General features: G+C 38.9%; 1 protein-coding gene across 7 annotated transcripts in view; it reads right to left on the bottom strand.

Moving 5' to 3' along the window:
• LOC124133591 (arrestin domain-containing protein 2-like) overlaps window positions 1-12,644 on the bottom strand; it is a 148,545-nt gene that overhangs the window by 45,750 nt on the left and 90,151 nt on the right. For 5 of the 7 annotated variants that reach the window (XM_046498035.2, XM_046498033.2, XM_046498037.2 and 2 more), the window contains 2 exons: window positions 11,955-12,088; window positions 516-551 (listed from right to left, as the gene is read on the bottom strand). In XM_046498035.2, the coding sequence (XP_046353991.1) occupies window positions 516-551; window positions 11,955-12,075 (157 nt within the window). In that variant the 5' untranslated portion in view covers window positions 12,076-12,088. The remainder of the gene's footprint in view (window positions 1-515; window positions 552-11,954; window positions 12,089-12,644) is intronic. The other 2 variants (XM_046498036.2, XM_046498038.2) reach the window with 1 other exon arrangement.

Below are 12,644 nucleotides of genomic sequence, written 5' to 3'. Positions count from 1 at the left end.
GCACTTATATAGCGACGTGCATGCACGTGTATGTATGTGTGTGTGGCTGCTTGTACTAGTCCGGATTGATGCCAATTTATAGTGCTAGCTCACTGAGATACCATGCCGCAGTTTAGCATGAATACCCCACTCAGACACAGTATACTGACTCCGAGCCAACCAGTCCTTGTTTTAGCCCCTTAATGCCGAGCGCCAGACAGGGTAATAACAAGTACCATCTTTTAACGTCTTTTGGTATGACGCGGTCGGGGATCGAGCCCCGGACCTTCCGCTCTCTGGGCGGACGCTCTACCACTAGACCACAGAGGCGGTCCTCAACATAATGATAGCTCTTAATTAATGAGTTGTATAACAAGAAAACACTGAATGTCACATCTGACCAATTATCTTGTGTAACTGACTGCGGGTTAACGTTGTTGCACTATGATGCCATGCAGTGATCTACAAGCTGGCCGCTATATACACATAAACTGTGATAAAGGTTGATGTGCTAACAGATTTGCTCTATAACAAACCTTCCCATTTTGTCATTCTTGTTCCTGATGCAAGACCTGTAACCATAGCAACTGGCATAAACAAGCACTGTCTACATTATTCACACAGTATCAGGACCACATCAATTATGGAATAAATCTGTTTTATTCATGCTGTTAGAATCTTAGGTCCCCTTTTCAACATCATGTATTGACTACGGATATAATACCAACACTTCTCTGACGCATCTCAGTTTACTGTATCTGTAATACAGATGGCACATAAGAGCACAAGAAATTCTTTATTTCAAGCCAGAGTTATTATTCGGAAGTTGACAAATCCATAGAAACATATATGCATGTACTTGATTCAATATTGTTAATTCCATCGGTTTTCAGGAATAAGTATTGCTATAGGAATAGAACTTACTAAATCATCAGGTCTTTGAAAGGCATTTAGAATTGATACACATAAGGAAGAGAATATATGGATGTCAGCTTCTTTATTATGAGGAATACAACGTTTCGGGTGTTTCGTATCAGGTATATAGGAGTAAGCATATACTCCGAAACTTTGTATTCCTCATAATATAGAAGTTCACATCCATATGTTCTCTTCCTTACTAAACCTTGTCTCTTCTTTTCAGAAAGAGCTCAAGTTTCCTCTGCAAGTTACATTGTTTTCATTTTTCTTAACCTGACATGTATCAAATAATATTATCTAAACCTAATTATACACCTGATATGTACAAAACTTATTCATGAATATGAATAAGTTTGTTGATAGCAGTGCAAGGCTGATTCTCATGATCAAAAGAGTGAAAAAATGAATAGATATATGTACAAAATCAGAATGCTCTTCTGGCCATGTGGCGCATAACGGTATAGACTAAAGCTATTTTCAGAGAGAATTGTCCCAACACTTGATCACGATCTTCTGTTCCAAGATAAGAGCTCCAAGTTGATCTGAGATCTTAGTTGGTATATTTCTGTGTAAAATCATTAACACCATTTTTTATATTTCCAGTGTTACAGACATGAGCTTGATAACCTACTTCCCTTAGCTCATGCATCAGTTGCCTTTCATCAAAAGCCTGAACCCTTGAACAAGTCATCCCAATATCCCCTACAATCATTTGTCCAAATAAACATAATTGGCAGGTTAATTCCAACAGAGACAGACAAAGAACACATGTTCCGTTTGTTTGTATATCGAGCAGGGCCCTGAAGATCCACCCTACATATCCACGTGGGCTTCGTTAAAGTAGCCCTTCCTCCCACTCCTTTGTCCGGTGCTACATGTCATCATCTGGGCCAGATTCCTCACCATTTTCTTGGAGTATGGTCAGAGAGCTACTGGTTCCAATATCCACAATATCTCCATTTAGATATCATTCCCCGAGAGTCGGGTCTGTTTTGTAGGTGTACTGAGTATTCCTGGCTATAAGCAACAGTTATGTGTTGATCATCTTGATCAATTTTCTGAATCTAATACATTTTAACAGAAAAGTAAAAATCAGGAAGTTATTTATTTGTCTCAAACATTAAATAGTTTGACTTACATGCATGTAGATATCAGTTCTGTTTATCTCGAAAAACCCAGAGTCAACTCTGATCATAACTCACGTGCCCTTCAGATTGTTCCATCTAAATGTGCTGTTGACATAAAGAATTTCGTACTGCCAGGAAATTCTTTAAAAAATGGCCTTGTTAAAGAACTGCTTTCATTTTCTTATGATTATGCAAAGGGTTCTGTCACTTCTATTTATGACATTGTCCTTTTCAGGAAGAGAAATTAGATTATACGTAAAACAAAGACCAAAATAAAAAATTGCCTTAGAAAGTTAGAAAATAAATAAAAACAACTATACTTGTGAAAGAGCTGTTGGTAACCTGAGTGTTTGGGCATTTGCAACATCATAGATAAAATCGCAATGTAGATCTACTCACGCTGACATCTACCTAGTGAAACAATCCAAGCAAAGTTTCTACCTTTAATGATAGACATTCCTACAGTAAATAAAGCAACAAAACCCTTTCCATATCCAATAGAAATCTCTGCATAAAGCAGAGTGGAGTGTACAATTCCGACTATATCATGAGTATGTGTTTATGAATCACTATCAAATTGTAATGATACCACACACCTGTAACTATAGGAGGATATCTCAGTTTGAACTGTAATGTTTTTCTCCTCATGTGGCCTACTCACTCCCAGGTTTGAACTGTAGCGTTTTTCTCCTCATAAGGCCTACTCACTCCCAGGTTTGAACTGTAATGTTTTTCTTCTCATAAGGCCTACTCACTCCCAGGTTTGAACTGTAATGTTTTTCTCCTCACGTGGCCTACTCACTCACAGGTTTGAACTGTAATGTTTTTCTCCTCATAAGGCCTACTCACTCCCAGGTTTGAACTGTAATGTTTTTCTCCTCATAAGGCCTACTCACTCCCAGGTTTGAACTGTAATGTTTTTCTCCTCACGTGGCCTGCTCACTCCCAGGTTTGAACTGTAATGTTTTTCTCCTCATAAGGCCTACTCACTCCCAGGTTTGAACTGTAATGTTTTTCTCCTCGTGTGGCCTACTCACTCACAGGTTTGAACTGTAATGTTTTTCTCCTCACGTGGCCTACTCACTGCCAGGTTTGAACTGTAATGTTTTTCTCCTCGTGTGGCCTACTCACTCACAGGTTTGAACTGTAATGTTTTTCTCCTCGTGTGGCCTACTCACTCACAGGTTTGAACTGTAATGTTTTTCTCCTCACGTGGCCTACTCACTGCCAGGTTTGAACTGTAATGTTTTTCTCCTCGTGTGGCCTACTCACTGCCAGGTTTGAACTGTAATGTTTTTCTCCTCATAAGGCCTACTCACTCCCAGGTTTGAACTGTAATGTTTTTCTCCTCACGTGGCCTACTCACTGCCAGGTTTGAACTGTAATGTTTTTCTCCTCACGTGGCCTACTCACTGCCAGGTTTGAACTGTAATGTTTTTCTCCTCATGTTGCCTACTCACTGCCAGGTTTGAACTGTAGTGTTTTTCTCCTCATAAGGCCTACTCACTCCCAGGTTTGAACTGTAATGTTTTTCTCCTCATGTGGCCTACTCACTCACAGGTTTGAACTGTAATGTTTTTCTCCTCATGTGGCCTACTCACTGCCAGGTTTGAACTGTAATGTTTTTCTCCTCACGTGGCCTACTCACTCCCAGGTTTGAACTGTAATGTTTTTCTCCTCATGTGGCCTATTCACTCACAGGTTTGAACTGTAATGTTTTTCTCCTCATGTGGCCTACTCACTGCCAGGTTTGAACTGTAATGTTTTTCTCCTCATGTGGCCTACTCACTGCCAGGTCGTAATTGTAATGTGTTTCTCCTCATATGGCTGTTTGTTGTTTAATGCCAACCTCTCCACTATTTAACCTGAATAACAAGGTCCTGTAAACTGGGTAATAAAAAAGTGTGGCCAAGGCAAACTCATCATTAATATTTATGTCTTAGTGATGATTTGTTTTGGTATATCAACTGTGCAAGTATTAGCTGCACCTTATGATGAAGAAGCATACACAAACAAAACTTATAATAATAAAACCAAATAAGTATCATGTATCTAATTAAGCCTATTAAAACAATTCAAATCTCACAGTATTTGTGTTTAACATTGCTGATGGTCTAATTTGAAAGCAAATTTTGATTACAACCAGGTATTTTCATGGACTATTTACATATTAAGTTGCATGTATGTTAAGTGTTATCTAAATTTATGATACAAAAACATCAACAGCATATCTATTAAATAGACAAATTCAGGTCATGGTAATAACCAAACATTTGATCACAAATAGAACAGAAATAGCTTGCTAACCTTTACAGCATATCAGAAATGTCTTTCACAACAAAGGCGTATGGGAAGCATAGCTGCATGTTAAGGTAAATGTTTCTGGCACCTGCTGTGGGTTATTCTGCTATCAAAACGATATCTCGAGATGGATCACCAGTGCAGAAACGTTAAACACCTCTCCTATAAACAACATATTTCATCCTTGTGTAACTCACAAAGCATACCGGTAAATATCAAAAAGGTTTCATGTTGAAACTTTAAGTGTTAAAATATAATAGAATTATTTCTCACTAAGTTTGCATGTTTCTTCTTATTTCCCATATTAAAAGGGAGCTATAGTAACAGCTGGTTGTACCAGTCTGTCTGTGAGTGTGAGTGTGAGTGTGAGTGAGTGTGAGTGTGAGTGTGAGTGAGTGTGAGTGTGAGTGTGAGTGAGTGAGTGTGAGTGTGAGTGAGTGTGAGTGAGTGTGAGAGTGAGTGTGAGTGAGTGTGAGTGAGTGTGAGTGTGAGTGAGTGTGAGTGAGTGTGAGTGTGAGTGAGTGTGAGTGAGTGAGTGTGAGTGTGAGTGAGTGTGAGTGAGTGTGAGTGAGTGAGTGTGAGTGAGTGTGAGTGAGTGTGAGTGTGAGAGTGAGTGAGTGTGAGTGTGAGTGAGTGTGAGTGAGTGAGTGAGTGTGAGTGTGAGTGAGTGTGAGTGTGAGTGAGTGTGAGTGTGAGTGAGTGTGAGTGAGTGTGAGTGTGAGTGAGTGTGAGTGAGTGTGAATGTGAGTGTGAGTGAGTGTGAGTGAGAGTGAGAGTGAGTGTGAGAGTGAGTGTGAGTGTGAGTGAGTGTGTGTGAGTGTGAGTGAGTGTGAGTGAGTGAGTGTGAGTGAGTGTGAGTGAGTGAGAGTGAGAGTGAGAGTGTGAGTGTGAGTGAGTGTGAGTGAGTGTGAGTGAGTGTGAGTGAGTGTGAGTGTGAGTGAGTGTGAGTGAGTGTGAGTGTGAGTGAGTGAGAGTGAGAGTGTGAGTGTGAGTGAGTGTGAGTGAGTGTGAGTGAGTGTGAGTGTGAGTGAGTGTGAATGTGAGTGTGAGTGAGTGTGTGTGAGTGAGTGAGTGTGAATGTGAGTGAGTGTGAGTGTGAATGTGAGTGAGTGTGAGTGTGAATGTGAGTGTGTGTGTGAGTGAGTGTGAGTGTGTGTGAGTGAGTGTGAATGTGAGTGTGAGTGAGTGTGAGTGAGTGTGAGTGAGTGTGAATGTGAGTGAGTGTGAGTGTGAGTGTGTGTGTGAGTGAGTGTGAGTGTGTGTGAGTGTGAGTGAGTGTGAATGTGAGTGTGAGTGTGAGTGAGAGTGAGTGTGAGTGTGAGTGAGAGTGAGTGTGAGTGAGTGTGAGTGAGTGTGAGTGAGAGTGAGTGTGAGTGTGAGTGAGTGTCAGTGTGAGTGAGTGTCAGTGTGAGTGAGTGTGAGTGTGAGTGTGAGTGTGAATGAGTGTGAGTGTGAGTGTGAATGTGAGTGTGAATGTGAGTGAGTGTGAATGTGAGTGTGAGTGTGTGTGTGTGTGTGAGTGTGAGTGAGTGTGAGTGTGAGTGTGAGTGAGAGGTTGAGAGTGAGTGTGAGCTGACTGGTTCATTGAGACGTTCGAACAACATAACTGAGTGATTGCATTTTTGACAAATATATTGACAAAAAAGTGCAGATTCACATGATACAAAGCTTAAACTCTTGAAGAACATCATGGTTTCCTAGTCACTAAATTTGTTTCAAAATACAAGAAAGATCATGTTTGAATGCATGCTCTCCATAATGACAGTAGGAACCAGAAAGGTGTTTGCACCATCTCCACCTTTTCCTGAATGCCCCAAAACGTTCCCATCATGATCTATTTTGACAATAGGTGACAGCTAGTTGACCTCATACATGCTGTATACAGTACAACTACTACTACAACAGAAAGTCCTATGCATCAAGCTAGCTATCTGACATATTACAAAGTTGTAATCACTTCAAGTTTAATAACATTACTTCTCATTTGGGAAAACATGTGGCCAATGCAATATAGCCTTGAAACAGAAAAAAGATATGTCTCTAGCTACCTTAATAACGTCATTTAAGCATTTATTGACCTTGACCTACAATCTCAGCCATGACTTCCATGAGATCATATACATTACGTTTTCTTAAATTCCATCACAAATGCTCAAGATATTCTTCATACATGATAAGTATACCCATGAATATATGTGATTGAGATTCCACTTTGGATATGATAACTGCTAAGTTTTATCACAATTAAATACTCTTATTGTACACGCAAGGTTTTTTACGCCTGAGTGACCTTAACTTCAATCCCACTCCAAGGGGATATAGGAGGTCTATCAGGTATGAAGTTTCTAACATTTGTCAAAACTGCAACGATGGGAGGTGGCGGCTATATAAGCTCAAATTCAAGCAAACACATTAAAGAGAAAGAACACTCCAACTTTCAGTTGTCTAGCTGGCACCATTTTAATGTCGGCATAATCACTAGAAGCCAATTAGCGCCAGCGAACCAACCCAACAAACTGGGCTTCTGACCAGCGAGGGGACAAGTGGAAAACCTCATTGACAGCGAGGGGTAATCCCCTTCAAACCTCGAATTTGAGTGGATGAATCTTCCCAAGGCAAGGGAGTTAATTGACTGTAAAAGTCTAGTTTCCACCCTTGCCAAACTAGGCTGCAATTATGGAGTTATAGTTTGGCCAGACTAACGAGTCTATGCATAGTCCAATCATATTCGGGTAACGAAATGACATCCGGTCTGTAAACAAAATGGATTTCAACGTGCAGATTTCGCTCCACTGCAGGATTTGCAAAGGATGTGTACCGTCACCTGGGGTTGTACAAATATTTTCCAAATCTTTTCATGGTTTTAATCAAGGTGGTCACATGATTTGATGCACTTCACAAAATAAGACTTACAAACATATATCTTGATCATTGATCAGATCGTCTTGACTATAGGTGTTGCCATTTTGTTTGAAGCAAATGCAAGTGATATGAGAGGTGGAATCTGACTGGTCAATAAAATTAGGAGGGGCATAGATGGCACTACGATTGAGCCCAGAAACTCCAGCCTAGTTTGGCAAGACAGGACACTGGACTTTTCCAGTCAGATAACCCCCATGCCTCGGGAAGATGGAGTGGATAATGCTTACTATAACCTTCCACCTTGCAAATTCATCTGCTTGTGTAAATGTGTATGTACAATTATGTAGTTTGGTATAGAGAAAATATGGGTAGTTATTATTTTGTAACAATGAAATTCAGTTCATATCCTCAACAGCAACGAGCATTATTTTTCAGGCTATTTGCATGCAATACAACAATTACTACTCCCTTCTTGTTATCCATGTTTCATGGAATAACTCTCCACCTGTGTATTTGTCATTATTCGCTTGATGCTCAGTTAATGACTTTATCATAGGCATAATTAGTGGTAGAACTACTCAGATTACCTGACAAAGACTGCAAAATATCTCGATTACGTTCACCGCTGCCTATGAGGATGTCAAGGTAATAAAGCACTCAGTGGTTCGCATTGTGTCTGGGGTAATTATTTAATCTACGATTGGGTTATAAATTCAGGTCTGATGCGATGAATGTACTACATGTTATGTAATATGTTCGTGGCAGCACAGCATGAGAGGAATGATCAGTAGAGTTGCCAAATACATCAATCAAAGGATCAACCGATAATATGTTGATTGATTATTCATTGTTACATTAATAAGTTTGTTATCACCTGTTAGTTTACCTCAATGCTCTTAAGGGATGCTATGTAGTTTTTTTATTGTACCTGATATGATGTTGACCAATAGCTTCACACTGTCAAGTCACATATGCATTAATCAACAACAAAACACATGTCAGTTTGCCTGCAGCTCTTTATTGTACACCTTTATTATGATATACAGCTTCTCATTCTTCAATACTCTGATAGGTGTCACTTCGCACAGTGCAGCGAGAATAGCACCGAACATAACCATTGAAATTATAGTCCATAATAAGCAAATTTTGAATCGTCAATGGAAAAGCCCATCCATATTTCAATACTTTCACACTTGGAGTGTTGTTTCCCCTTAATCAGTCTGTAAGGGGCTGCTGAATGAGATCTCTAGTGCTGTGTACCTTCCTACTTTTCTTAGTTTGAGCAATCATAAAAACTAGTCACCAACTCTAATTTTTAGAAAATGCTTGAAAGCTTGAATAAAGACGGGTGCATTCTATGCCATGGCCCCAATACTGTAGTTCCTAAACATGTATAAGTTATCAGAGCCATTACATTGAGATTAAATGAAATGAAGTTTCAACAAGCATGGGGTGAAAGTGTAACGAGAGTTGTCACCAACGTAAATGCTCTTTACATGTTAAAGTATCTGTCAGACAGTTGTTTAGTAATCCTTTGATCTTTCAACACTGGATGTATACAGAGCTCCACAGTCTGTTATTTGACAAGATCCATGCTAAGTATGTATGCTTAATATCAGTAGCCAGCTTTGATCAGGTCGCTTGCTCTGACTGATTTAGAACGACCGTTGTAAAAACTGGTTTTAACTTCTTCTGCATCAAGATGGTCTTTGAAAAAAATATTGTTAAGTCTAGACAAGGGTAATGAGGTTAACTATGTGGAAGAATTACATAAATAAGGTGTCAGTTCTGACATGGTTAGAAGGTACTTGAGAAGTAGAAGGACACTGCTTCCATTGACATTACTTTCAGTGGATCAGGATTCCATGAACTTGACAATTTGATTGAAACTATCTAACTTTTGATGAATTCTTTTCTAACAGGCTAGAAGGCATATTTTGCGCAATGTATCTAGTGATACAGACAATAAATATATGTTGCAAAAAGTTTTGTTTGTTTTGTGGTTGTTTGAACTCAGCAATATTCCAGCTATATGACAGTGGCCTGTCATAATTTAAGCAACATTAGACCAGATAGTCCTGTGGTCGATGATGTGGGCAATGACCCACCGGGTACAAAGAGATGCAGTCACTCAAGTCGCTGACCACCTAATCCATTTGGTTGCTTTGGGTGCTGGGGACTTATTCTAACCAGGAATTCTTTTCTTACTGGCTAGGAGGCATATTTTATGCAACATATCTAGTGATACAGACAACACATGAAGTTTTGTTTGTTTTGTTGTTGTTTGGACTCCAGCTGTATGACAGCAGCCTGTCATAAGCAACATTAGACCAGATAGTCCAGTGGTCGATGATGTGGGCAATGACCCACCGGGTACAATGCGATGCAGTCACTCAAGTCACTGATCACCTGATCCATTTGGTTGCTTAATTCCTACAACCAGCATAGGTGCTGGGGACGTAGTCTAACCAGGAACTCCTCAGGGTTAATGCCTTACAAGAATGGTTTAATTAAATCAGGTGTAATCAGGAAAAGAAGAATGTTAGTAACAATACTAACACAGACTTTGCAGACATTGGTGTCTGCTTGTCTGATATATGGCCATAAAACAAAAATAGAATCTCAAGGCTCTGAGCCCACCCAATCTGCTATGAAATGTTTGCAACATATCATAAACTAACATTTCTGATAAACGGGCATACCACATTGTCACTGCCTAAAATTACACTTAAACATGTAGAAATGACTGTGGATTAAGAGTAAGGAATGATAGTTTCAATGTGGCTATTACGGCAAGCTCAATCTTAAAGATCTCATCACAATTTGATTTTTTGTCAAATCAAAATGTTTTGAATTTAATGCCACGAGTATTATTATGGTTCAAGTCTGCTCCCTCATCCCTTCAGCCAGGTCAGAGAAGAAACAGACATTTAACAGATAGACGGACAGTGGACAGGCTAATTCAATTCAAGTGAGGTAGTAATGAACATCTTCTCATACTCAATTTTTCACACACAAACATTTTGCACACAAAAAGAATTTGCAAAAAAATAAAATATCATAATCCAATACGTTTAAATCTTTTCTATGTAGACTTATTTAAATTTAGTAATATTCATGTTAATCAATCTTAAACATATTTTTCATTACACTTGTAAACATATTTTTCATTTGAAAACCAATAAAATTTCTTTAACTAAAGTAATGATAAGCTTATCATTAAACTATGTCTAACTCTATTACTTCTATTTTCATGTTCGTCTTGCTCATCTTTCTTTCTTCCAGCAAACATATCAGGCACAGGTTTATGACCTCACAAGAAAACCCTCCATGTACACAGGTATGATATGAACAGGTTCTCAATGAGCTTTTTATGTTGAGTGTGAATCACCATCCAAGATCTTCAGTAAGCTAGCCAGGAAATAAACAGTTTATACAAGTTGCTTGCCATTTCTGCAGTCTCACCAACCACCGTAAACTGTAGTTCATCACTTTCTGAACCTCCTAAGAGACTAGCCTCTGGTTTCTGTTCCTACTAGACATACTTTGTGTAGGGAAATAAGCCCTTAAAATTCCTTTGATGGGATCCTTGTTTCTCTTGGCAAAGTCTGGAGGTTGTTCACCATATAAACTGGTTTAGTGGGGAGACCACCAAATTTGGTAACACTAATTCAGGCAATTTCGGCTTAGCAATGAATTGAATTCTGCACTGTATTCATCCTGACAATATCCAGGTTTGCTTTATTTCTGTTCAATGATTATGTTAATTCCCCCTACTAATGTAATCATGCCATCCAACTTTCAAGAGGCAGTCGATGTAATTTATCATTTCTAGGTCTGCTGACAAATTCCCCAAATAATGGAATTATAATCTCTGTTTTTATTAACATGATAACATAAACGGTGACTCTATGTTTTGATACATAATACAACGCAAATTGTGAGTACCATCGGGATTTTAGATGCTTTTCACATTAAAAGAAACAATTTACCAAAACTCTGAAAGAACAATAACAGAAAGTATTCATGAAACCAGCAAATAAACAATTGTCTTTTCTTTCTTGCACATATTAAGCACATGTCCCTTGAAAAATTCCATGTCTTATAGCCACCTTCTTTCTCTTTAAGTAAATTTAGGATAGTGACATTCAAAGCATGCCAAGTCTCTAGGAAATACGGCAGATTGGTCAACGTAAACAAAAAGTAGGAAGGTACAGATACCTCTTTTTAGCACACTGTAAGTACCCACAAAGAACAGCGTAGGGGGTAAAGAAATGTCAAGCAGTTCTGACAATTTCTGTATATGCAGAAACTATGGTTCAAAATCCTACTGATCACAAAACTGTTTACCACAAATAATTTTGAATCTTTTCATGAGCTCAATAATGTCATAACCATGACAAAATAACTCATCAGCCCGTTATGGTCAGAATGAACAACACTTGCCCTCTAAATGACCTCAATAAATAGGAAATGCAAAATGCCAAATGTTGGCATGCAGTATATTGCTTAACATGAAGTGAAAATGACTTTTGAAAAAGAATTTGAAAAAGACGTTCTCTTTTTAACTGTGCTAGATCCTTGAGCACAAATCAATATCTTAGGCATGTAACAAGTGCCAATGTCATTTAACACCTTTATCCTTCTGACTAAGTAGATGCAAGCCTACTTATATCCAATGGACATATTTAACTTATCCTTCTCCTGAAAGAAGGTATTTTAGGAAACATAATGTGATAATCGCCATAATGAAAAAGAAAAACTTACTTTGAACATACACTGCCTCTTTGACCACGACCCAGCCATACCCATACACAGTATCGCCAGCACAGTAAGTTGCCGAGGGATTATTGAAGATTATTTGAAACTTTTCCAGACGTTCCATCATGGCTTAGGTATTCCTGAAAAATAGTAAAAGATGATAAGAATGACTTGAAAAAAGTTCATGCCTATTTCTGGTGTGACCCATCATGATGTTGCTGGAATATTGCTGAAAGTGGTATAAAACCATGGTCACTCACTACCTGGCCTGAAAATACAATCATCAACATTTGCACCTATTTTGTGCATCTTTGGTTTTATTTTACATTACGGCCTAATTTACATTTTTACCTGTATTATTATTAGATGTCTGCAGTATTTCTAGCTCAGAAACAAAAAGAGCCTTCCCAGGTACGGTCTATGATAGTTATACTACCCACACTGGCACACAAAGCAACAAGAGCCTTGTCATGTACGGCCTATGATAGTCATACTACCCATACTGGCACACAAGGCAACAAGAGTCTTCTCATGTACGGCCTATGATAGTCATACTACCCATACTGGCACACAAGGCAACAAGAGCCTTCTCATGTACGGCCTATGATAGTCATACTACCCATACTGGCACACAAGGCAACAAGAGCCTTCTCATGTACGGCCTATGATAGTCATACTACCCATACTGGCACACAA

Source organism: Haliotis rufescens, unplaced genomic scaffold (assembly GCF_023055435.1).
Source record: "Haliotis rufescens isolate VD_foot unplaced genomic scaffold, xgHalRufe1.0.p SCAF_5, whole genome shotgun sequence".
Classification (NCBI taxonomy): domain Eukaryota; kingdom Metazoa; phylum Mollusca; class Gastropoda; order Lepetellida; family Haliotidae; genus Haliotis; species Haliotis rufescens.
Note: the sequence above shows the minus strand (reverse complement) of the source record. Positions and strands in the feature narration are given on the sequence as shown.